The 27,378-nt window shown below is 41.8% G+C and overlaps 1 protein-coding gene across 1 annotated transcript; it reads left to right on the plus strand.

The window, feature by feature from the left end:
- Window positions 1-3,720: 3,720 nt before the first annotated feature.
- Window positions 3,721-26,331, plus strand: LOC110498798 (V-type proton ATPase 16 kDa proteolipid subunit). The gene is made up of 3 exons (XM_021575424.2): window positions 3,721-4,037; window positions 24,673-24,856; window positions 25,149-26,331. Exons 1-3 carry the CDS (start codon window positions 3,965-3,967, stop codon window positions 25,351-25,353), a joined length of 462 nt encoding a protein of 153 aa, XP_021431099.1. The 5' UTR covers window positions 3,721-3,964; the 3' UTR covers window positions 25,354-26,331.
- Window positions 26,332-27,378: the final 1,047 nt, after the last annotated feature.

Here is a 27,378-nt window from a genome sequence, read left to right on the forward strand (position 1 = left end):
ATGCAAAAAACGTTTCACGTTTAGCACAAATATAACCGGTGATCGAAAGTTTAAATGCAAAACTGTTTCACACACACATTATTTTGAAAGAGATGGCTAATAGCATGCGAGCTGCAAAAAAAAAAAAACACTGTTCCACTCACCAGATGATGATCATTTGATATCTAACTTCTTCTTGAAAGTTATTCTTGAAAAGGGCGAAGCTAACAAATTAGCAACAACATCCTCTTCGATAACACCCGCTGAAAACTAGCCTACAACAAAAGCTAGTTAGCTAGCTAGACTGTGGATATCTAGTGCTTGCTATTGCATAGTGACGTGTTGGACTTCAACCTGTTGACCCTTTACAAGTCATTGTGATTGATTAATGCCACGGTCACTCCAAAATGTTGCCCTAATAAGGTTGAATGGCAGATGCCTTCTATCAAGCTTCTGATGGCCTGGCCAATGGCTGATTTAGCTAGCTACATTTATCTCCCCAAAGACCACCAAAGAAAATATTTTCTCTTCTCTTATTGCTTTTATAAAATGTTTACCAACATGTTTAAAAAAATATTGACGACATGTTTTCATTCACTTTATTTTAATGAGTAAATTTGTTTTATTTCATCCTTCCACTAGACGGTATAGTCCGGACAAAAGCCAGCTGTTTGCGCTAAGATTCTGAAGTTGCTAACCAAACAGGCTGGTCATTAATTATATTCTTATGTTTTGACCCAGTCGTTCATTCTATTCATGCAATGTTGCTATGCTTAAACAAATCATTAGCATGTAGCTAGCTAGCAGAGGTTCAGTGACGATGAGAGACAAGAACTTCAATAAATAATGATTTAATAGAGATAGCCCCCTTTTTTTCAATTTTCGCCTAATATGACATACACAACTCTAACTGCCTGTAGCTCAGGCCCTGAAGCAAGGATATGCATGTTATTGGTACCATTTAAAAGGAAACACTTTGAAGCTTGTGGACATGTGAATTGGCTGTAGGAGAATATAACAATAGATCTGGTAGAAGAAAATACAAAGAAACAAAACTACCTCCCCGCACCACCATCTTTGAAATGCAACAGAAAGGTCCTAAATCTAAATCTATCCATCACTCTGTTTGTAATTCCGATGGTGTCCACAAGATGACAGCAGTGTATTTGCAAAGTTACAGACGGATAACCTTAACTACGAGCAAACTACATGGTATTTAGTGTGAAGTCACCCAGGTACATTTGGGCAAATCGTGAAGGAGACATTAACATTACATTTTTCTGCAAGAATATCATCAAATCTGTATACTTGGACTTTGATTTAGCTTTTATAGTATTAGTAGCCATATTATAAGTTCAACATTTGCAAAACACCCAGTTTTCATATCTCTCCTTATGCTTATAATATTTGTCCAAAAGGAAAAGGATTGCTGTCGCACAAGGTTAGTAGCTACATTTTGCAACGGATACGGGGTTTCCCGATTCTCCCGTAAAGCCCAGCTCATTGGCTATCTAGCTAGCTTTGTTCGACCCCAATTGTAACTTTGTCAAATAAGCACCAGTCAATCAAGTGAAGACCCCCCCGCGTCATCGGTGTGCCATGAAGGCGTCGCTCTTTGACCAAATTTGGCATCCTATAGGATATACTACACTCCTAATGATATAGTGACATCTGGTTACGTTCTAGGATCTCTGAGGAATACATACGGACGTAATTTGACTGGTTGAAACAACGTTTAGGGTTAGATTTTCACAGATTCCCTTCTTTGCAAATTGAACGAGTGGAAATAGAAAATTGATCGTGCATGCTATATAGACCTTTTTAGGATACGAAAAATTATTTTATCTAACAAAAACGACATTTCATGTAATTTCTGGGACTCTTTGTATGATAAATCAGAGCAAGATTTCAGAATGTAAGTACAACCCTTGCCGGGTGACGGAACCAATGTAACAGTATAGCTTCCGTCCCTCTCCTTGTCCCAACCTGGGCTTGAACCAGGGACCCTCTGCACACATCAACAGTCAGCCTCGGCCCTTGCAGAGCAAGGGGAAGCACTACTTCAAGCTCTCAAAGCGAGTGACGTCACCAATTGAAACGCTATTAGCGCGCACCACCGCTAACTAGCAAGCCATTTCACATCGGTTACACTAGCTCTTAAAAAATAGCATGCCATTTTTTTGCAGTAATAGCTTCTGTAAATTGGACAGTGCAGTTATATTAACAATAATTTAAGCTTTCAGACAATATAACACACTTACAGATGAAGTGAGAAGTTTACATACACCTTAGCCAAATAGATTTAAACTCAGTTTCACAATTCCTGACATTCAATCTTAGTAAAAATGCAATGTCTTAAGTCAGGCAGGGTCACCACTTTATTTTAAGAATGTAACATGTCAAAATAATAGTGAGAAATGATTTATTTCAGATTTTATTTCCTTCATCACATTCCCAGTGGGTCAAACGTTTTGGGTAACCTTCCACAAGCTTCCCACAATAAGTTGGGTGAATTTTGGCCCATTCCTCCTGACAGAGCTGGTGTAACTGAGTCAGGTTTGTAGGCCTCTTTGCTCACACACACTGTTTCAGTTCTGCCCACAAATGTTCTATAAGATTGAGGTCAGGGCTTTGTGATGGCTATTTCAATACCATTAAGGACCTGTTGTCCTTAAGCCAGTTTGCCACAACTTTGGAAGTATGCTTGGGGTCATTGTCCATTTGGAAGACCCATTTGCGACCAAGCTTTAACTTTAACTTTTGATGTCTTGAGATGTTGCTTCAATATATCCACATAATTTTCCTGCCTCATGATGCCATCTATTTTGTGAAGTGCACCAGTCCCTCCTGCAGCAAAGCACCCCCACAACATGATGCAGCAACCCCGTGCTTCGCGGTTGGGATGGTGTTCTTCGGCTTGCAAGCCTCCCCCTTTTTCTCCAAATATAAATGACATCATTATGGCCATACAGTTCTATTTTTGTATCATCAGACCAGAGGACATAAATCCAAAAAGTACGATCTTTGTCCCCATGTGCAGTTGCAAACCGTAGTCTGGCTTTTTTCTATGGCGTTTTTGAGCAGTGGCTTCTTCCTTGCTGAGTGACCTTTAAGGTTAGGTCGATATAGGACTCGTTTTACTGTGGATATAGATACTTTTGTACCCGTTTCCTCCAGCATCTTCACAAGGTCCTTTGCTGTTGTTCTGGGATTGATTTGCACTTCTGGCACCAGAGTACGTTAATCTCTAGGAGACAGAACACGTCTCCTTCCTGAGTGGTATGACGGCTGCATGGTCCTATGGTGTTTATACTTGCGTACTATTGTTTGTACAGATGAACGTGGTACCGTCAGCCATTTGAAAATTGCTTGTGTCATGCACAAAGTAGATGTCCTAACCGACTTGCCAAAACTATAGTTTGTTAACAAAGAGTTTGTGGAGTGGTTGAAAAACGAGTTTTAATGACTCCAACCTAAGTGCATGTAAACTTCTGTATATTCTGTATTCTATTTTAGTCAATGCCACTCCGACATTGCTAGAGAGATTTCAAAGGGAAACCCTGCAGCGGAGCACACCAAAATAGACTACAATAGGGGATTACCTTAAAAAAGAATGGACATAATCTAAGGATAAAGCATTTACTTTGGATGGGTTAAATCAGAAATATATCGAATTGTTTATTTGTAATTTAAATCCAATTTGATGTGCTGCAGTAAATCATTATTAGAGGTACTTGTGAGCGCCTCCCCTACATATAGTAGTTGATGGGGTTTGGCCAGTCAGGTGATATTTTCCGCTTCACCATTTTGTGCTGCTGCTCCGCGGTGTATTTAACAGAAGATTCGTGACTTGTCCAAATACATCTCTAGTTAGCTACATAGGTTTCCCAGTTTACATTTAAAGAGCGTGTGGCCGTCGATAGGTGTAGTCGGTAAGCCATTAAGGGGAACCGCAATATCCGTTTGGTATTCTTTTAAACCGAGAATGTCGTCCGAAAGCCCCGAATACTCTCCGTTCTTCGCAGTGATGGGAGCCTCTGCAGCTATGGTTTTCAGCGGTAATTATCACACAACTCAATTACTATCTTTACCATAGCTACATTTAAATTGGTATGTGTCCATTCAAACCGCATCTCTAATGCCTGAAACCAGCACAGAAACGGCTAGCGTGACAGCGAACGAGCTAGCTAACCCAGCTAATTAGCTACGTAGCAAGCTAACCCAGTTGACTAGCTGCATAGCTAACTTAGCGTATACGCACTTGAGTCATGTATCTGCGTAGTGAATGTAAGTTAGCTTTTATCCAAACTCGTTCTCATAACTACCCAGTTCAGTAACAATACTTCCTTGCTATCTAATACATATCCTAGTTAGCCAGGCAAAGCTAACGTTAGTCGGACAGGTAACCAAGGGATGGAGTTGGACGAGAGTCCATGAATTGTCATTGGCGTATGTCACGTTAGTAGGCTGGACAATAGGAGTCTAAATTCACCCAAGGCTGGAAATGTCAGAAGGTTGTCTGAGCTGGAACACTAGCCCAATCCCATAGCAAGTTACCTCCGCAGAGCATGTTAACTGGAGTGAGTTCAATTTAGCCTTAATGGCACCCAAAGATGTATCCCTTTATTTTACCACTACAATCTGTTCTTAGGAGGAAAAATAACAACTCGTGTAGAAAGTTAACATCCCCACATCAATGGTGCCAAGTGTGCTTATGTCTGCATAAAGAGGAAACATTTGCTGTTTCTGATCTAGCGATCGACGAAAGCAGAGTACGCTGCCCAACCTTATGTAATTAGAAAGCGAGGATATTATCCTGATTAAAATGGTGTCCGACTTGACAATCTAAATATACACATTGCGAGATATTTGGCGAAATGTACCAGCATGCCTCTCCATAGGAAAACAGTGGGTGGGGGGTGAGGGGGGCTCAGCGTTACAAGGGCAAAAGGTATTTTGGGGCTAGCAATTGATGAGAGTATGCTGCCCAGCCATACATAAATTAGAAAGAGAAGATTGAAATTGATTCAAAGATATACAAATTGCGAGATATTTGGCTAAATAGATATACCTATATTTCCCTATAGTAAACCTCATGATAGATCTCACCCCTATAGATGACCTCAGTTCCAGAAGTCGTTTTTTGTTATAATTTTACCTACCAGCAACGTGGGCAGGTGTCATTTCCAACAATAACAAAGCAGGCATTGTAAGGTAGAACAAACTGGGACTAGGTGAAAAATGCCATAAGACAACAATAACTAGCTAATCAAGTTGCCCAGTATTTTGTTAAACTGTGTCTTTACCAGTAACCACACCTCCAAAATAATGTTTGATAAATATGTGCGTTGAGAAGTCATTTCTCAATTATTTGTGTCGGTTTATGGTTTGCGACATACCACAATTCAATCAGCTTGTTTAAAGCTGCACTAGGGTCAAACAACATTCCTTTGACACCCAAGGAGCTGGCAAGAGATATGGCCCTGAAACTACTTCAGCATAAGCCACAGCAGCCATTTTGGGTTGGCAGTGTCAGCCAATCAGCTATTTTGTTGCTCAACGCAACGTGGGCTGTTGCTACTGCTAGCTAGCATGAAGACAAACTGCAGTTTACTTTTTCAATGTCTTTCAATGTTCTTGGTGTATCAGTTTGGGATACACGCCTTAATTGAGGTATGTTTTCTGAGCCATATCCACGGTGTCTTAATATACACAGGAATGCTGTCTGACTTTAGTGCAGCTGTTAGCAAGCGGGTTGGATCTGCTGGCTACACCAGCTTTGTGCATAGTGCTACTAGTTGTACAACTGAATGCCTTCAACTGGAATGTCTTCCGCATTTAACCCAGAGAGGTGCGGGGGCTGCGTTAATAGACATGCACGGCGCCCGGGGAACAGTGGGTTAACTGCCTTGCTCAGGGGCAGTACGACAGATTTTTACCTTGTCAGCTCGGCGATTCGATCTCATTTGGGTCCCAGGCTGAAAAAGTTTAATAACCCCTGTTCTAGATGATTCTGTGCTTCCGACTTTGTGGCAACAGTTTGGAGAACTGTTTCCGCATGATAATGCCCCTGTGCACGAGGTGTGAGACAAACCATTTCGGTGTGGAAGAACTTGACTGGCCTGTACAGAGCCCTGACCTCAACCCCGATCATACACCTTTGGGATGAATTAGAACGCAGACAGCGAGCCAGGCCTAATCACCCAACATCAGTGGCTGACCTGACTAATGCTCTTGTGGCTGAATCGAAGCAAGTCTCTGCAGCAATGTTTCAGCATCTAGTGGAAAGCCTTCCCAGAAGAGTGGCGGCTGTTATAGCAGCAATGGGGGGGGACCAACTCCATTTTAATACTCATGACTTTGAAATGAGATGTTCCACAGGCAGGTGTCTACCTGCTTTTGGATATGTAGTGTAAATCAGATCGAGCCCAAACTGTACCATGTAGTAGGGAGTTGTAGTTTCCAACAACCAATATTCTACATAATTATGTTTTCTGAGCTAAACTAACTACAATGACCAGCATCCATTGCGCACCTACTTGTCCAGACTGAGACGAGAGACAGTAGAACGTGATCGGGAGAGAGCGAGCAGTTTCTTTGATTTATTTTCAGGTAGCGATACCTCAAAGATTGATAGTTGGTGTTCAGCAGTCATAAAAGTATACCTTACTTTGAAGAACTACTAAAATAGTGTTTGTCAGACCGCATAGGCAGCAGCTCTGCGATGAGCTGATGACTTGGACTGAAATAATAGTTGTCAAATAAGCCTAAAACAAATGTAATATACACAACTGAAATGTTTTATCGAGGTAATGTGGTGGTTAAGTGATGAGCAGTCGCTAACAACCGTAGGACTTGGAATTGTTTTCTGTGTTACAGCATTCAAACAACATTATTTAAAAAATTAATTTAAGATTGCAATAATGTATTTAAATAATCAAACCCGAAACAACCTCAAAAAGCACCAATCGCTCAGCACTAGGATTAAATGTCAGGAATGAAAAACTGAGTTTAAATGGATTTGACTAAGGTGTATGTAAACTTCCGACTTCAACTGTATAAGTGATTGGTCTTTCCCAGGTTCTACAATTTAAAAGCCAGCGATCTCAGCACCAGCGCTACACAGCTGATTAAATTTATCAAAGCTTCATGATGAGTTGGTTAACTGATCATGAAGCTTTGATTAATTGAATCTGCAGTGTAGGCCTAGGGCAAAAACCAAAACATACACCCATGGAGTTCGGAAACCCTAATATAGAGGGCTTGACCTACTGGGGATATTGAATCGTGCAGCTACTGCTAGGAGCAGGAGGGTGTGTGACACTATTTTCTCCTTTTCTGTGCTGTGTGGTGGCGGCATGCCGCCTGTCTATTGTAGTTAATTCAACTCTGTAATGACTTGTGGTGGAAGGGTGTTTGTTCCCAGTTGTCCGTTTGCGTTAAGTATTCCCAATTTTACTCCTCTTCAAAACTGTTGCTGGGGTTGTGATCCTCTCACCTAGAGGTTCCTGTCAGGTGAAATTATTGCAAGTAATATGAGGAAACTATTGATTGCACTAAAATGCATTCATTTATACCCAATGTGTAGTTACTGTATGTAGGAAACACACTAGCAAGAGGCTAACCTAGCATGAGCCCTATATGTGTTTAGTGCTGACCCAGAGCTCCTATGGGTAGCGATAGCACAGGCCAGCGTGGGTAGCCCCTGTGGTTGGCAGTGGGAGTGATCTGGAGGGGGGCCACCAGGGACACCGGTGATTTCAGGCCCAGCAGCATTAAGTTTCCTTACAGGAAACGTGAGCCTGCCATCATGCGACGTCACTACAACACCACCACTACCATGATTGAGAAACAAACTGGTAATTTACACATTATCTACTGATTTGTGTATGCATTTGTAAACCATTGCCTATATTGTGCTTCATGATAATTTAAAAGGTAATAATTGTAGACTGGAGTTGATTTCTTTGAGAATGTGGTTAAGCACACCCACTGAAACGTATGTGAACTGTGCATTATACAGCAGCCTGTGAAGACAGTCTCACACTAATTTCATATTACTGCAGTTCCTAGTTAATTATAGTCTTTCATGTCTTGACTCGAAGTGGGAGGTATCAACTCTTGCAAGGTGGAGGCACCGTAATGGAATCACAAATGTTGGTTAGTCTCACTTGTAGTAGAGGCATCATGAATAGCCTTGGAACTAGGGCAGTCCCCGACAACAAATAAAATACACATCTTGGTCGACCGGGAGTAGTCTCTTCTTTCGACCAATCGTCTACATTTTACAATGTGTTTAAATAAAATAAACGATATGTAGGCTACTTAGCTTGTCTGATGCTTTAAGCACTGATTAAATAATTAATACTCACATTTTTGACCGATATCGTCCTTGCCAAAATAATACCGATAAACATTTTTTACTGCCCTTTTTAAGCGTTCTAGTACAGTTAAATAGTTAGACCGCTGCGTCCATGTGTGTTAAGGCACTGCATCTCAGTGCAAGAGGCGTCACCACAGTCCAGGCTGTGTCACGTCCGGCCGTGATTGGGAGTCCCATAGGGCGGTGCACAATTGGGCCAGCGTCGTCCGGGCCATCATTGTAAATAAGAATTTGTTCTTAACTGACTTGCCTAGTTAAATAAAGGTTACACACACCACTGACAGTTTTGTTGACGTTTATGTATGTCCCCATTACCAGTAAAACAATCTTTTTTTTTTTTCACGTACTTGCTGTTTTGTTCAGTCGTTTCATTCTCAACCAGGATTTATATGGTTTGGTTCTTTTTGTCAAAAAAGATACAAGTCAAATAACACAACAATGTTTCAGTAGCTATAGTTAACTATATAGCTAGCTAGGTGTCATATAAAATAACCCTACTTTATAAAACAGTTCTTATTTGATTAATGGTTGGACCCATCTATGTGAAGCAAGCCACAATAGTTAGCTTTCAAAATAAAAGTAATTATATTTGTATTCATTTGCATCACTGTCAATGACACTTTTATTTTGAAGGCAAACCGCAAATTCTACTTGTGCCTAATCCTAACCCGGTCCGGTCGGGTCGAGCATCACTAGCCAGATGAAGCTAGCTGAAGTTCAATTTCAATAGGTGAACAACAAGTGGCAACCTAGCTAATACCTACTCACAAGGTTTCTTAAATCATTGCTAAGAATAATGAAAATTACTGCAGTTTCAACTGGTCATTGTTTTCAGGCTGGTTGTGTTGGTGCTAGCTACCCCAGTTGTTGCGGTCGAACAAATGAGTGCTTTATTACCAATGCTGTATTGTAAACGCATCGTTCGTGGCCAGCGTTTGCTTGTTTGCAGATTTTTTTTGTACAGCTTTGACAGTGCTACTGTATCTTTTGATTGCAAAGACCCAAACGGCGTTCCATAGTATGTATGTGGTGAAGCTAATAGCAGTGACGCTATTACTGTGTGACTGAAATCTGAAAAATAGCTCACTTGGTAGTGTGTACCAGTGCTCAACCAGTTGGCGAAAGCCAACATTACCCACGACAGAGACCGGTTGATTGTCAAGGGCAAAGAATTCCATTAGCTTGGCTTTAATGGATTTCGCCTTTGATTTGTCTCACTGAAAATGTCTTGTCTGTAGCAACTGTATTGTCATTCTCAATGGATGTAAAAACAGACTTTGTTTACTTGCTGTTTTGAGGTGAAGAAAATGTTTATTTGAGAAGCTCAACAATGGTGAAGACAATCAGAAATATTATCAGATCCCCCAAATGTATAGGCCTACATTTGCAAGCAGGCCAGGTGGCCTTGATCTACTTCTATGCATAATCAGGTGCGTGTCCTTACTCAACATTGATTGACATGAGCGCCCCAAACAATAGACTTGTAAATGGAATGAAATAAGCTAAAATGTGTTCCTCACAAGCGTAGCCTAGGTTGTGCGGCCAGCAAACAACTTGTCCACTCCGACAATGAGAACAGTAAAAGACTGAAATAATATATTGAATGCATTAACAAATGACCCTAACCAAACTAACGTTGTAGATTAGAATAGTAAATGTACTATTGGTGATACTTGTGTGCCATCCCTGCGGCTTACGCAATGGATTAGTCCACTGAGACAGGTGTGAGTCAGACGGGTGTCTCGTGTGCCAAGCAATATATGTATGAGACCAAACAGTCGACTAAATGGGGTCAGCCCTACTTGGAATACTACCATGGGTTTTAATTTAGCTTTAAAGCACAATCGATGACCTAATCATTTGATAACAGGTTAGATTTGATTGGGCGCGGTGGCGATGGCTGCTCCGAGTTGTTGGTCATCAGTTGAGCCTGCGTCGTATCGACAGGGTAGTGGCCTGTTATGTCTGCAGCCTCATCTGCGTCAGGCCCCTGCTCTTAATTGGTAGTCGGTCCAGGCGCTGACTGGCAACAACGCAGAGGAGGAATAAATACACTGAGTAATGATAGACAACTATTTCTATTGAGCGGTAATTCCCCATTGACCTCTTATCTGTTGTGTATTATCTTAACCAAGCTACTGTAAGAATACTTTATGTTCCAGTGTGGAGTTCAATAGAGATTGCATCATCTCTGGATCTGTTGGGGCAGTATGCGAATTGGAATGGGTTTCTGGGATGATGGTGGTGTGAGCCAAGACTACCCTTTTCAAAGCATTTCATGGCTACAGATGTGAGTGCTATGGGGCAATAGTCATTTAGACGGGTTACGTTGGCGTTCTTGGTCACAGGGACTATGCTCAACATTAGTCAAAAATAGCATTCTAAATATTCACTTTGCTCTTCATCAGAATGCACTCCCAGGAATCGCAGTTCCACAATAAATGCTTGTTTTGTTCGATAATGTTCATTTCTGTCCAATAGCTTCTTTTGTTAGGGCGTTTGGTAAACAAATCCAAAAGCGCCATCTGGTCCAGTCGGACGAAACATTCAAAAAGTTATATTACAGGTCGCAGAAACTTGTCAAACTAAGTATAGAATCAATCTTTAGGATGTTTTTATCATAAATGTTCAATAATGTTCCAACTGGAGAATTCCATTGGAGAATTCCATTGCCTGTAGAAAAGTATATGGAACGAGAGTTACCTCATGTGAAAGCGCGTGACTGAGAACGAGGCTGCAGGCAGACCCCTTAGTTAAACCGCTCCTATCCGGCCCCCTTTCACTCGAGAAGCCTGAAACGATGTTCTAAAGACGGTTGACATCTAGTGGAAGCCTTAGGAAGTGCAGCAACCCATATCCCACTGTGTATTCAATAGGGGTGAGTTCAAAAACTACAAACCTCAGATGTCCCACTTCGTGTTTGGATTTTTTTCTACGGTTTTTGCCTGCCATATGAGTTCTGTTATACTCACATACATCATTCAAACAGTTTTAGAAACTTCAGTGTTTTCTATCCAATTTCTATCTAATAATAATAATATGCATATATTAGTATCTGGGACTGAGTAGGAGGCAGTTCACTCTGGGCACGCTAGTCATCCAAAAGTGAAAATGCTGCCCCCTATCCCAAAGAAGTTAAGAATAAATTCTTATTTACAATGACGGCCTACACCGGCCAAACACGGACGGCGCTGGGCCAATTGTGCGCCGTCCTATGGGACTCAATCACGGCCGGTTGTGATACCAGGGTGTCTGTAGTGATGCCTCAAGCACTGAGATGCAGTGCCTTAGACCGCTGCGCAAATCGGGCCATATACTGTGTATATACAGTGGATTTGGAAAGTATTCAGACCCCACTCCTGCGTTGTCTTGGCTGTGTGCTTAGGGTCGTTGTCCTGTTGGAAGGTGAACCTTCACCCCAGTCTTCACCTGCTCCCAGAGCGCTCAGGATCTTTCATCAAGGATCTCTCTGTACTTTGCGCCGTTCATCTTTCCCTTGATCCTGACTAGTCTCCCAGCATCGCTGCTGCTGAAAAATATCCGCACAGCATGATGCTGCCACCCATGCTTCACCGTAGGGATGGCGCTAGGTTTCATCCAAACGTGACGCTTGGCATTCAGGCCAAAGAGTTCAATCTTGGTTTCATCAGATCAATCTTGTTTCTCATGGTCAGTCCTTTTAGGTGCCTTTTGGCAAACTCCAAGCGGGCTGTCGTGCCTTTTTTTATTTTTACTGAGTTGCCTCCGTCTGGCCACTCTACAATAAATGCCTGATTTGGTGGAGTGGAAGGTTCTCCCATCTCCACAGAGCAACTTTGGCGCTCTGTCAGTGACCATCGGGTTCTTGGTCACCTCTCTGACCAAGTCTTCTCTTCCCCGATTGCTTAGTTTGGCCAGGCGGACAGCTCTAGGAAGAGTGTTGGTGGTTCCAAACTTCTTCCATTTTAAGATTGATGGAAGAAACTGTTCTTGGGGACCTTCAATGCTGCAGAAATGTTTTGTTACCCTTCCCCATATCTGTGCCTCCACACAATCCTGTCTCGGAGCTCTACTGATAATTTGAGTTCATGGCTTGGTTTTTGCTCTGACTTGAACTGTCAACAGTGAGATCTGTAATATAGACAGGTGTGTGTGTGCCTTTCCAGATCATGTCCAATCAATTGAATTTACCACAGGTGGACTCCAAGTTGTAGAAACATCTCATGAATGATCAACGGAAACAGGATGCACCTGAACTCCATTTCGAGTCTCATAGCAAAGGGTCTGAATACTTATGTAAGTAAGGTGTGTTTATTTTTTTCTTTTTTTTATTTTTTTTTCCCCCCCATTTTCAGAAATGTCAACCTGTGTTCACTTTGTCATTATGGGGTATTGTGTGTTGATTGAGGAAAGCGATTCATTCAGACTTAGAATATTGTTGTAACATAACAAAATGTGGAAAAAGTCCAGGGGTCTGAATACTTTCCGACTATTTCCTAATACACTATATGGTTGGTCTTGGTTTATGAATGAGAGTGCATGAGGGCAGCTTTTTGGTGAGGGTCATTCATTGTTTCAACATGGAAGTAATTGCATGAACAAAATACTACCTTGGGTCAGAGTGGAAGCTGCAAGCTATCACTTTAGGGGTTGTGGCATGATAATAGCTGTTCACAATACTTATCTGGAGATTAAAAAAAAAAAAATTATACGAAGTAGTGTTAGGCTCCTGAGGTGCTGCTGTTGCGGTCATGAAATTTCATTAGCTGGTGATGGTCAAGCAAATAACTGCCGGTCTCACGGTAGTTGAAAGTTACTTAATATACACATTTAGCATCTCCTGGCTTCCACGCACAGCCTACAAGCCACAGATGCAGACATTTTGAAACATATTTTTAAAAGTAGTAAATGCATGTAATATAGCCTACATGTCACAATAAATCCATTATTTTAAATGGGTCTAAAGAAACATGATATGAATAAAATGTAGAATGCTGCTATTTTCTTCTAAGACAGTCACAGTTGCCCTGAAATGGCTGTGGCTACACTAGTAGACAAGATTTGCTTAGAATTCTGTGGCAATATTTTATAGTATGAAGAATACAATTAAACATAGCTGAGTAAAATGGAAAGGATATGTTCTCCGAATTATTTGAGGGAGTGCGTCTTTTCTGTGGTGAGCGGTTAACAAAGAAATAGGTACTCCTATATGCTTCTTTATTTGTAACTTTAGTTGTGATACAAACATTGGGCTGTGTTTTTGTTTTTTTAATTCATTCTAAGTCTGCATGAAAGGCATGAGCGCTGCTTTGTTTCTTGTGCAGGCTGTACACACTTCATCAGTCTCTCATTCACAATTTTACAAGCACTTGATAATGTGTTGAGTTTCCCAGTGGCATTCCCTTTGTTTGGCCATAATGCCCCCTAAAAACATCCATGCCTTTTTTGGGGGGTGGTGTCCATTGTGCCGTTGGGCTGAATATAACAATTAAAATTCCTTTCTCCCAACTGCAACCTCGCACTCAAAAGGTTCCCGGTCATGCGATCTGGTTTTTCTTAAAGGCTACAAGTGAAGACCGACACATCGGGGACGCAAATGCGCAGGTTCTTGTCCTATTCCGAGGTGCATATTGACGATATTGGAAGAGAAATATAGTACGCCTAGCCTATAGGAGCTGATGCGCTCCTATTTTTAATAGAGGCCATCACTCTGTTTTTTTCACAATTGCATAGCCTATAGAAATGTTGCTCAACATGAGCTCATGGGCTCTCATGTAGTGTTTGATTTAGATTTTGGATTACGTTGATGTCAGAGCGATTGGAGGGACAGTGCTGAGTACCAGTTAGCAAGTTTGTTGGCTTCTAATGACCATCCGCAGCATCAGAGCCTGGAGAAGCCTAATTACCGTGACTAAACGGTCACGTGGAATTTGACTGCCATCATGACTTGTGACCGCTGGTGTTGCGGTAGTACGGTCACAGTAACGGCCCTAGCTGTAACATCAACCCTTCTGTGGATAGACTTCCCTACCATGAGGGATTGAGAAAGTGCTAGGCTATTACACAAGTCTTCAGTAAATGCATCAGGTCTAAATAGGGATATATTCCAACTTCATATTCATCTCCTCACCAATCAACATATGTGAACATAGAAACGTGCTATGTTTTGTAGTAAAAAAGAGGAATTTAAGTGTTTACAATGACATTAGTAGACTGTTAGGCAATGCCTACTCATAATTGGTTAAAATTGCACTCTGATGTCATTGGAAACACCTATTTCACATGTGTTGAATATGAAGTAAAGTTTTTTTTAATGCCTCTAATTTGATATTACTTTGTCTTAAAAATAGACTAATACGTGACACTGCCTCACTTAAAATGTGTGAATCTGTTCAATGGCCTGACAAGGTTGGAGCAGAATAACTTAACCTTGCATAGATGGCATCAGTCTTGTGACAAGTCTGTGTAGGGGTCTGGCGGGTGGCTGGCTGCAATGTGCATATTTTAAGGATTTGCCAGTCACTTCCTCTAGTCTAGAGCCACCATTACACAAAGCTCCAGAGACACTGCCTTGTTTCAGGCTGCCTTGACAGTACATGGAGCTCTCTGGATACCTGTATGACATTTCTTGAGGCTACATGCCACGGGATGTGTCCTGAAGCATGTTCAAGGGCTGACATAACTAAAATGTTCTTGTTGACTTTACTGTTAACCAAGTAGTCAGTTGGACTGCTTTTGTTGTTTGGTTGGATGCAACATAGCTAGATTGGTAGGAATCCCTACTTTAAGAGATGGATGGTTTTATTGATTCAAATTGTATTAGCCCACTGAAAGAACATATTTGCATTCTTCCATGTGAAGTATCTGTAAACTCTTGAAGAACCATGTTGAAATATGCTATTCTTTCACTCTGTAGCTGCTGTGCCAATGCTAGGGCCCTATAAAATCTGCGTTGCAGACGGAATCCAGACAAAATGCAATTCCGTGATTCCATCTATATTAAAAAAACGTATTGAACTTAGTAGGAAATTCACTAAATGTATTGAATTTACAACATTCTTTAATTTGCCCAAAGAACGTGAACAAAAAGCATCAGTGATTCGTATTTTCCTTAAACTTTCTGAATAGGCAACAACAAAGGAATGCCCCTGTGTGCGTGATTGTCTACCTCTTTGTGTAGCCATTATCGATGATGCTAATGTAATGACAACCATATTCTGGTAAATGGAAAGCCTTTCCCAAAAACCACCTCAATTATATGTTAGCCACCTACAAAGTTGCCTATGCTAGAGGTCTTCACGGATCCACCTGTACCCGAGCCCCGATCAAGGACCCTAGCGGGGTCTGGAACCAGAATTCTAAATGTCATGGGTCTGGGTCAGATCTGATATGATAGTCTCGGGTATGTGTACTTTTAACTGACTTCATCAAAGCTGCAATAAGCTACACTCATAGAGCCTCTGTGTGTGGCATGTTGGGACATCTAATAAATTGATGGAATTGACAGTTAAAGAAGAAGGATAGGCTACAACTACCAAGAGCCAACAGGTAGGCTGATACATAATGTTCTGAATGGAGTTATTTGTAACTGTAGGATGAGTGCATGCACTGCAACCTCAACTAACATTTGCTAGCTTAACTAGTGTCTCTTGGTTTGATGCAGTCAAGACTTACAATGTAATCATATTAGATAAATAACCTAGAAATGGCAGCTATTAGTTTACTATAGCGTGAGTCTGCTTAGTTAGTTGCTGTCTCTACCTCCCTCGTCACTTACCCACAAGCACGGCCCCTACCCCGTCTGCTAGAGCGACACCTTTCTCTCCCTCCATTCGCGCCTTATCTGCTCCGGTTAATAAAGTAGCTTAAATGACATTTCTGCTGCTTCATCACTGTACGGACAGGGTCTAGATTTGACCATGTCGATATGGGTCTGGTTTCCTCTGGTCCGTTCAGAATGGGTCTCTATATTTAAATGTATTTATGTCCATTTCGGATGGGGGTCCAACTTTTTGGACCTGTGAAGACCTCTAGTCTTTGCCTAACTTGCAAATAATCATGATATCAATCCAGTGGCCATTTTGTTTAGCTAAATCTGCAACCAGATGAGTGCTACTGAAATATCGCTATCCAGGCAACCATCTCTGGCTGGTGCACAATTTAATTAAAGGGCAACTACACCTGAAATTCTACATTTTGTAGATTTTCCACAGACCTCAAGTGGTCTCCTGGTGTGGTTTAAGCATTGTGGACATTTCTTTTTTCACTTCTTTTTTTCTTTTTTTAAGAGTAAGAACCTAGAAAAACAAAAGGGGGAAAATGGGATCAAGCAAAAAAATAATCACAGACCCTGTCCTATTCATTCTGCACACACAAGGACTCACTCATAGAGAGAGAGCATAGTCTAAGATGAATCCAATGTTCCCTTTAGTACTCATGGAGGCTGAACATAGACATTCACAAAGGAGCATCATTGATCCACCACCCATTCCATATTCCCTGGGTGTTGTGGTCAGTCTGCAGTGCAAGAGACCTGTTTAGAGATTTAAAGGTCTAGGGAGTCAAACTCTAGTGTGTTGTAATATTTACACAGTAAATGCAAATCTCCACATGTAACACATCGAACTGGATAATTCACTCTTTTTGGGCATAATTTCTCCCAAAGTTCTCCTTGAAGTCATATTCACATACTATTGCTATATCCTGGAGCTTCTTAGCACTCCTTGCTGGGTAGAGGCAAACATAATATGTATCTTGTCCAGTAGCATTGTGCAAGAAGGACAAGGGAAGAGTGGCTCAGGCAGTAGCTGCAACTTAGGTTGCATATTAGACGCTCTGGTCAGTCGTAGCCACCTCAGGGCTTTCAGTTTAGTGTGATCTCACTGCGGGTGATGCATGGCTGACGTGGGAGAAATCTCGTCAGCCCATTCTGCCTGATTCACGACCACGGCGGCCTGTCACCCCCCCCCCCCCCCCCCGACCGAGCACATCCATTTCTAGAGGCCCATGAGAGTATTGATTTTTATCACAACACTGGTCTGCCTCTCCTGCAGACGTTGGCACTCTGACTACTCTGGCTGTCTGCATCCTGGTCTCTGTCGTTTTGAGCCTCCTGTCGGCGTGCTGACTGCATTCTGCTGGGCCTCTATTACATTAGTGCCCTGCTGCCGCTTGTTATGTAAAAATGTTCCCAGCTAATTTTCACGTTCTGATTGTTCTCGGTTCTGACTTCAGATGAAGCTTGTGGGCATAGAGCAAAATGGACAATGCTTTTGTGAGTCAGCTTTTTAGACCTGGCTCCAAATAGTTTCTAATGTTTCAGGTGTTAGACCTTTTTCGTGAGTAAAAAATATTATTGGCAATGTTATTGGGTCCGACTTCGGACTAGTCCACTGAATTTTGTGGGTGTTGTAGTGCAAAAAGGGAAACCCGTTCATGTTTGAGTCGCAGCTTTTTAGAACTGGGTCCAATACTTTCTAGCTCAAACGGTTTAGATGTCACATACGTTTTCAAACATAACGTCACAATTGATCAGAACGTGAACATTTTTTAAGCGGGGAATGTTTTTACATGACACTGGTTTAACGCTGTCATAGAAATGTAATCTATTTTATTGAGTGCTGCCAATGTGACATCAGATTGTTTCTGTGGCGACTGGTGCTGGTTTGTATCCTTTCTGAGCTGCTGCTTTGTTGTCTGCAGGGATGTGACATTCTGCTGGTCTGAAGTCAGCAGCTTCCTGTATGGAGAACCTAATGAGTCTATTCTTCAGGCAGTCAGGGAGGTGGAGTGAATTAGATTTCTGCCACTCTTGCACAGGATGAAAGCCTTTAAAAAAATACATTTTTAAAGCCATTGAATGGACAGGGTTAACCTCAGCTCTCCGTTCCCTGATGGTATCTATGGGTTGAGGTGGAGAGAATTTGCCCTGAACCGTAACTGTTAAATGGAGCGACTGGTTTGAGATCCGCAGTCAAGCTCATTTTCAGTGTGGGAGCACATGATGCTGGACATTTCCTCATACACAAGAATTTCCCAGCTGTAGCTACGTTGCCCTTGTACAGGGAACATAAACTATGGAGTTTTGTTACCTAATCGATTTCAGTTCCTCCATATTGCTCAACTCTGTATTCTACTCTATTTGTACATTTCTCTAATCACAGAATTAAATGGTACATAATTATATCATGGTATTGTTGCGTACTCCCGATTTGGCTTGAAGGGCATTCTAGAGCGTGCATTATTTCCCTGTAACTTACGGTATATTTGCACGGTAGAATTCAATGGCTATAGTACATTTTTTGTTTTGTTTGAGCTGCTTTTTAAAGCAAAAGTCTAATTGAAAACAGTGTTGGTATTGTTGAATTCGATTTTCATAATTGCAAGTTGGACTGATGGTTTGGTTAACTAAACTAGCAAGTCTGTTTTATGTTACCACGGTAACTACTGTAGCTATCTAGTAAACTTACGTTTGGACTTGTAGTGAAGCTAGTATGTGGACACCTGCTTTTTGAACATCTCGTTACAAAATCATGGGCATTAATATGGAGACGGTCCCCCTGCTGCTATAACAGCCTCCACTCTTCTGGGAAGGCTTCCTACTAGATGTTTGAACATTTCTGCGGGGACTTGTTTGCGTTCAGCTACAAGCATTAGTGAGGTTGGACACTCGGCGTTCCAATTCATCCCAAAGGTGTTCGATGGGGTTGAGGTCAGGGCTCTGTGCATGCCAGTCAAGTTCTTCCACACAGATCTCGACAAACCATTTTTTAATGTATGCACGCATATTTTTAGCAGATGTTATTGTGGGTGTAGCGAAATGCTTGTGCTTCTAGTTCTGACAGTGCAGCAATATCTAACAATTTCTCACATATACTCTACACACAAATCCAAGTAAAGCAATGGAATTAAGAATATATAAATATGGATGAGTAGTATAGAATACAGTATAAACATATGAGTTGAGTAATGCAAGATATGCAAACATTATTAAAATGTCCAATGACTTCAAGTCTGTGTATATAGGCTGCTTACTATCTGTGCTATAGATGGCTATTTAAGCCTGATGTACTTGAGATGGAAGCTATTTTTCAGTCTCTCGGTCCCTGCTTTGATGCACCTGTACTGACCTCGCCTTCTGGATAATAGCGGGGTGACCAGGCAGTAGCTTGGGTGGTTGTTGTCCTTGATGGTCTTTTTGACCTTCCTGTGACATTGGGTGCTGTAGGTGTCCTGGAGAGCATGTAGTTTTCCCCCAGTGATGCCTTGTGCCGACAGCATCACCCTCTGGAGAGCCCTGAGGTTGTGGGCCATGCAGTTGCCGTACCAGGTGGTGATACAGCCAGCCCGACAGGATGCTCTCAATTGTGCATCTGTAAAAGTTTTAGGTGACGACATTTCTTCAGCCACGTGACGTTGAAGAGGTGCTATTGCGCCTTCACCACACTGCCTGTGTGGGTGGACCGTTTCAGTGACGTGTACGCAGAGGAACTTAACTTTCTACCTTCTCCACTGCTGTCCCGTCAATGTGGATAGGGGGGTACTCCCTCTGCTGTTTCCCGAAGTCCACGATCACCGTTTTGTTGAGTGAGACTGACACCACACTCCGAGGGCCCTCACCACCTCCCTATAGGCTGTCTCATCGTTGTTGGTAAGCAAGCCTACTACTGTTGTCTGCAAACTTGATTGAGTTGGAGGCATGCTTGGCCACGCAGTCATGGGTGTACAAGGAGGGGGCGGAGCACTCGGAGCAAGGGCCTTGAGCTTAATGATGAGCTTGGAGGGTACTATGGTGTTGAATGCTGAGCTATAGTCAATGAACAGGATTCTTACATGGGTATTCCTCTTGTCCAGATGGGATGGTGAAGGTGATTGCATTGAATGTGAACCTATTGGGATGGTAAGCAAATTTAAGCTGGTCTAGGGTGACGGGTAAGGTGGAGGTGATTATGATCCTTGACTAGTCTCTCAAAGCACTTCGTTACAGAAGTGAGTACTATGGAGCAATAGTCATTTAGTTCAGTTACCTTTGCATTCTTGGGTAAAGGAACAATGGTGGCCATCTTCAAGCATGTGGGGACAGCAGACTGGGATAGGGAAAGATTGAATATGTCAGTAAACACACCAGCCAACTGGTCTGCGCATGCTCTGATGACGCGGCTAGGGATGTTGTCTGGGCCGGCAGCCTTGCGAGGGTTAACACGTTTTAAATGTTACTCACGTCGGCTATGGATAAGGAGAGCCCACAGTCCTTGGTAGCGGGCAGCGTCGGTGAAACTGTTATCCTCAAAGCAGAAGGTGTTTAGTTTGTCCGGAAGCAAGACGTCAGTGTCCGCAACATGGCTGGTTTTCCTGTAGTCTGATTGTCTGTAGACCCTGCCACACACGTCTCTTGTCTGAGCCGTTCAATTGCGACTCCACTTTCTCTATACTGATTTGATTGCCTTGTGGAGGGATTGGTTCGTATTCTGCCATATTCCCAGTTGCCTTGCCATTGTTAAATGGGGTGGTTCACGCTTTCAGTTTTGCGCGAATGCTGCCATCTATACACAGTTTCTGGTTAGGATAGGTTTTAATTGTCGCAGTGGGTACACCATCTCCTATACACGTTCTGAAAAAACTCAGTCACCGTCTATGTATTCGTCAATATTTATTTCGGAAGCTACCCAGAACATATCCCAGTTCGTGTGATCAAAACAATCTTGACGTGTGGATTCCGATTGGTCAGACCAGCATTGAATAGTCCTTAGCAAGGGTACTCCCTGTTTGAGTTTCTGCCTATAGGAAGGGAGGAGCAAAATTGAGTCATGGTTTCATTTGCCTAAAGGATGGCGAGGGGGGGCCTTGTATGCATCCCGGAAGTTCGAGTAACAGTGATCAACTGTTTTTCCATCGCGAGCACTAGATTCAATATGCTGATAGAATTTAGGCAGCCTTTTCCTCAAATTTGCTTTGTTAACTTCTTATGAATCAGTGGGATGCGAGCGTCCGGTGAAATTGCAGAGCGCCAAATTAAATGACTAAATATTTTACTTTCATGTAAACTTTCATTTCATCACAAGTGCAATACATCAAAATAAATCTTAACTTGTTGTTAATCCAGCTGCCGTGTCAGATTTCAAAAAGGCTTTGTCGAAAGCAAACCATGAGATTATCTGAGGACAGCGGTCAGCACGCAACATTACAAACCATAACCAGCCAAGTAGATTAGTCACGAAAGTCAGAAATAGTAATAAAATCACTTACCTTTTGATCTTCATATGGTTGCACTCACAAGACTCCCAGTTACACAATAAATATTTGTTTTGTTCGATAAAGTCCCTCTTTATTTCCGAAAACCTCCAATGGCTGAAATGCAGACAAATTCCAAATAATATCCATAAAGTTCGTAGAAACATTTCAAACGATTTTTATAATCAATCCTCGGGATTTTAGTCTAAATAATCAATATTTCAACTGGACAATAGCTTTGTCAATATTAAAGAGAAACAAAGACGCGCTCTCGGGATTGCGCACCAAACAGGTTGAGGATTTTCCATTGGCCTCTCATTGAAACTGATCATTCTCCCTCATTCTTCAGAATAAAGACCTGAAACGATGTCTAAAGACTGTTCACAGCTAGTGGAAGCCATAGGGTATGGAATCTGGGTTATATCTCTTTAAATGGTGGATAGTCTTTCAATGGAGAAACACCCATTTCAAAATAATAGCACTTCCTGGATGGATTTTCCTCAGGTTTTCGCCTGCCATTTTCGCCTGCCAGTTCTGTTATACTCAGACATTATTTTAACAGTTTTGGAAACTTTAGAAATTTCTATCCAAATCTACCAATTATATGCATATCCTAGCTTCTGGGCCTGAGTAGCAGGCAGTTTACTTTGGGCATGCTTTTCATCCAAAATTCTAAATGCTTCCCCCTAGCCCAAAAAAGATAAGTAGGCAAATTGTGTCTTCTCGAGTTCATTGCACGCAGTCAGGGAATTTGTGCAATGTAACAGCAATATTTAGACTTAAATAAAATACGGAACCATATTAATGACCCAAGGCTTGTATTTCTGTGGTATTATATGATAATTAAGTCTAATTTGATAGCGCAGTCTGACTCAGCGGTGGTAGGCAGCAGCAGGCTCGTAAGCATTCATTCAAATAGCACTTTCCTGCATTTGCCAGCAGCTCTTCGCTGTGCTTCAAGCATTGCACTGTTTGACTTCAAGCTTATCATCTCCCGAGATTAGGCTGGCAACACTAAAGTACCTATTAGAACATCCAATAGTCAAATGTATATGAAATACAAATCGTATAGAGAGAAATAGTCCTATAATAACTACAAACTAAAACTTCTTACCTGGGAATATTGAAGACTCATGTTAAAAGGAACCACCAGCTTTCATATGTTCTCATGTTCTGAGCAAGGAACTTAAATGTTAGCTTTTTTTACATGGTACATATTGCACTTCTCCAACACTTTGTTTTTGCATTATTTCAACGGAATTGAACATGTTTATTTATTTGAGTCTAAATTGATTTTGATGTGTTGTATTAAGTTAAAGTAAGTGTTCATTATTTATTGTTGTAATTGTCATTATTACAAATATATAAAAATCGCGTCTTGGCTTTTTTGGTCCTCCAATCGGTATCGGCGTTGAAATATCATAATCGGTAGACCTCAACTCAGGATATATGGTTTCCAGTTTGTCCAGTGAGGGCCGTCGTGGTATCAACTTGAGGGATATACACGGCCTTGACTATAACCAAAGAAAATTCTTGGGAGATAATACGGTTGGCATTTGATTGAGGAATGCTAGGTCAGGTGAACAAAAGGACTTGAGTTCCTGTGTGTTACAATTTCACCACGAGTTGTTAATCATGAAACGTACTTCATCCCGGAGAGCTGTTTATTCCTGTCGGCGCGATGAACTGCGAATCCAGATTGTTGGACCAACTCCGACAGTATATCCCGAGAGAGCCATGTTTCTGTGAAACAGAGTATGTTACAATTCCTGATGTCTCTCTGGAAAGAAACTCTTGCCTTGAGCTCGGCAACTTTATTATCCAGGAACTGAACATTAGCAAGTAATATACTCGAAAGCGGTGGATGGTGTGTGTGTCGCCTAAGTCGGACTAGAAGACCGCTCCGAGCACCTCTCCTTGACCGGCCTTGTTTTGGGTCGGCCTCTATCAGTTCAATTGCCCAGGGTGACGCAAACAAAGGATCTGCTTTGGTAAGTCATATTCCTGGTCAGTTACCGCCGCTCTGATATTCAATAGTTCTTCCCGGCTGTATCTAATAACATTTTCTGGGCAAACAATGTAAGAGAATACATACTTTTTTTTTTTTTTTTTTTAAATGCGCAGTTTCCTAAAAACTAGAAGTGAGGCAACCCTCTCTGTTAGTGCCATTTTCACAGGGATCACATGGGGGGGGGGGGGGGGTAATTGTAATGCTGAAACAGAAAAGGGCCTCCCAAAGCACAGAATTGTCTAGATTGACATTGGCATTGCGCATGGCGATCTTAGGCTTGTGCTGCTGCTCAGCCATGGAAACTCATTTCATGACGCTCCCGATGAACAGTTCTTATGCTGACATTGCTTCCAGAGGCAGTGTGGAACTCTCTCTAGTGAGTACTGCAACCAAGTATTTTTACACGCTCCAGTACTCGCCTTTCCTGTTCTGTGAGCTTGTGTGGCCTACAACTTCGCGGCTGAGACGTTGTTGCTTCTAGACGTTTCCACTTAACAATGTCACTTAGTTTACCGGGGCAGCTCTGAAGCAGAAATCTGAAGGACTGATTTGTTGGAAAGGTGGCATCTTATGATGGTGCCATGTTGAAAGTCACAGCTCTTCAGTAAGGCCATTCTACTGCAAATGTTTGTCTATGAAGACTGCATGGCAGTGGCTGAAATACCCGAATCCACAATTTTGAAGGGGTGTCCATACTTTTGTATGTGTATATATATTAATATAATATATATATATATGTGTGTATGTATATATATGTATATATATATATATATATGTGTGTATATATATATGTGTGTGTACTTCAGTGGATGTTGAAAACATTTGTCAATTTAACACATTTTTAGTGGCAAATGTGTTAAATTATAGCCATTGTATGAAGGGGATAATCAACTCTGGGCTCTGCGTTCTTTGGTAAATGTAACTCCTTGGAAGGTCAGTTCCACTCAGTTAGCATGTCGTGGAACACGCCTTCCACATCGCTCATTGTTTTCCATAGAACGCATAGCCCCTTGTTGATTATTCTGTGTTTAAATATTTACTATATCTCAATGGATCTAATTTTCTTCTCCCCCCCCCCCCCCCCCCCCAGCCTTGGGAGCAGCCTATGGCACGGCTAAGAGTGGAACAGGAATTGCTGCCATGTCAGTGATGAGGCCAGAGCTCATCATGAAGTCCATCATTCCAGTGGTCATGGCGGGTATTATAGCCATCTACGGCCTGGTGGTAGCGGTGCTCATCGCCAACAACATCTCCGAGAAGGTCACCCTCTACAAGTCAGTCTGACATCTCCCTTTATTTCTACACATTGTCTCCATTTGCATTTCCCCTCGATTCCTAATACTTCTAACAGGCTCTGAGGCAACTGGTCCATCAATCCATTACGCCTGACATTAATATTAGATGAAATCTATATACCATAAAAAAAAAGTTGTTGCCCAGTATTTTGTTAGTCGTTAATTGAAAACATGTCATCTTACTATTGTCATGTGTTCATTCGGTAACATAGTAACCCTATCCACTGTATTGATACTATGGTAATCCCCTGTCCCTCTGTCTCTGTTGTAGGAGTTTCCTTCATCTTGGTGCTGGGCTGAGTGTGGGCTTGAGCGGGTTGGCAGCTGGCTTTGCAATTGGTATTGTAGGTGATGCGGGGGTTCGGGGCACGGCGCAGCAGCCCCGGCTCTTCGTGGGCATGATCCTCATCTTAATCTTTGCCGAGGTCCTCGGGCTCTACGGTCTCATCGTGGCCCTCATCCTGTCCACGAAATAAACCAACAACCTCTCCACCAATCTGTCTTATGTTGCTGAAGGAGGAAAAAAATAAATGAATGACAAAATACAAATAAATTATTGTATAATAAAAAATGGCTCCATAAATATGGTCTTCTCTCTACAATGTGTACAGTTGTCCCAATTTGATAGTCATATGCAATGTAGTGATTTGTCTGTCCTGTGTGTTGCAAAATGTATGAAGATTCCCCCCCCACTGGTTTACAGCCTCCATGCTTGCCAGGTTTCTTGCTGATTTCTGCCTCTGGTCTTAGAGCTGACCAAAGGGCCCCCACTGGCTTACAGCCTCCTGCATTGATCTGGCTGTTTACATGATTTCTGCATTTAATGTCTGAGGATCTATTTGTAAAGGAACATATGTATGGACTTAAAGTTGTTTTTTTTTTGTTTTATTTATAAATGTTTAAATGGGGCAAACATCTTTAATTCCCCATGAATTCTATAGATTTAATGCACTGTGGGTTAACTGTGATGTGGTTGGAGTTCCTCTGGATGTATTATTTGGGTTAAGATTGCCTTCAGTGTGTGGCTGGTGGAGTGGGCGTTGTGTAACTGTATTTTAATCGGGATGAAAACATTGCAGTGTTTCGAATGTGTTCATGTAGTACCGCTGTTTGATTGCATTAAAGGTTGTTGCCCAGTGTTGGGTCTCACAAGTGTAATTTTCAAAACATCTTCTCTCCAGCTTCTTCATCCCTGCTCGTCTGTTGATTGTTCACCACACATCGCTTCCAGTAAACATGCCTGGAGTTAGATTTTGGTTGAAAATTCCTTGTACTTACTGTAATTCAAATGGGTAGCCAGGTGATGTTTTGGTGTAGGAATGTTTCACAGGTAGTATGCTTAAGATATGGGTTATTTTCAAGGTGATGTTGGTAGAAAAAAAAGGGTACCATTTAGCTCAATTCATTGTTTTAGAAATCTTACATTTTTATTAAAAATAAACTTCATTTGAATTAATTACATCTCACATCGTGGTCACTTACGTAAAACAATCCATTAAAGGATGTGGCGGTTTTATTGTACTTTAGTTATAAATCCTGCTTTAACGTTCAGCATCCAGAGAGTCATTCTTCATACAATGGCTAATGCCTCTGCCATCAAATATTCACCTCTAGAGAGGACACCAGAGCAACTGACAGCTGAGAACTTTAAAACAGCGGGTGGCCGTCCTCTTGCCTCTGACCAAGTTCGGTGGTCATTTTCAAATCATTTCCCAACGATTCTACATGTTGAAACACCACCGATCGACATAACAAATATTGGGTGTGAGTAATTTGGTGGCTCAACTGGGTGAAATCAAATCGGAAGTCTAAAGTGGAGCTGTATAGTTACTGTTCATATTATGGGTGTGAGTCATTCCAGGGAGTCTAGTGCCAGCTGGTTTTTCCTTTCAATTAAGATCTAGACGACCAGGTGAGGGGAGTTCCTTAATCTATCACGTACAAGGAAGGAGCAAAAAGCCACAAACTCAGCCCTCCATAGAATGAGTTTTACACGTGGTTTAAACATTAACATAATCTAAACGTGCTGGCAGTTGGATTGTACTGACAGTTCTGCTCTCGATTCAATATCAGCACACTTTCTCAGACTTTAAGTGTTACGTGGGTAGATCTCTGAAGTACATATCGGTCATGACTAGATCCAATGTAAAAATGTATTGTGGAGTTGTTCAAAGGCTCAATGCTACAATGTATTGCTATTGAATATGCAATGTCCGTTGCATGCTCAGGGATTCTGTAGGAGGGTCTGTGTAATGCTGTTGATGGCACTGAAGGTATTATAAAATATTAAGCACTTCTAATATTGCATGTATAGTCTACTACATATGCCTACCCAGTAGTCTTCACACAGTCAACATTAGCCAGTCAATAGTACACCGTTCTCTTAACCTCTCCATCAACAGTCATAGAAATGCTGTAGTTGGCTGGGAACAAGGCTGCTGCAGAAGATATGGCTTACCGCTCAGGGAATTAGGTAAATTAGCAGCTTTTTTACTCAGTGA

The sequence above is a fragment of the Oncorhynchus mykiss genome, chromosome 20 (assembly GCF_013265735.2).
Source record: "Oncorhynchus mykiss isolate Arlee chromosome 20, USDA_OmykA_1.1, whole genome shotgun sequence".
Lineage (NCBI taxonomy): Eukaryota > Metazoa > Chordata > Actinopteri > Salmoniformes > Salmonidae > Oncorhynchus > Oncorhynchus mykiss.

Coding starts and splice junctions, on each gene's coding strand:
- LOC110498798 (XM_021575424.2), top strand. CDS start 3,965: ATGTCGTCCGAAAGCCCCGAATACTCTCCGTTCTTCGCAGTGATGGGA. Junction 4,038..24,672: donor TGCAGCTATGGTTTTCAGCG/GTAATTATCACA, acceptor CCCCCCCCCCAG/CCTTGGGAGCAGCCTATGGC. Junction 24,857..25,148: donor GAGAAGGTCACCCTCTACAA/GTCAGTCTGACA, acceptor TCTCTGTTGTAG/GAGTTTCCTTCATCTTGGTG.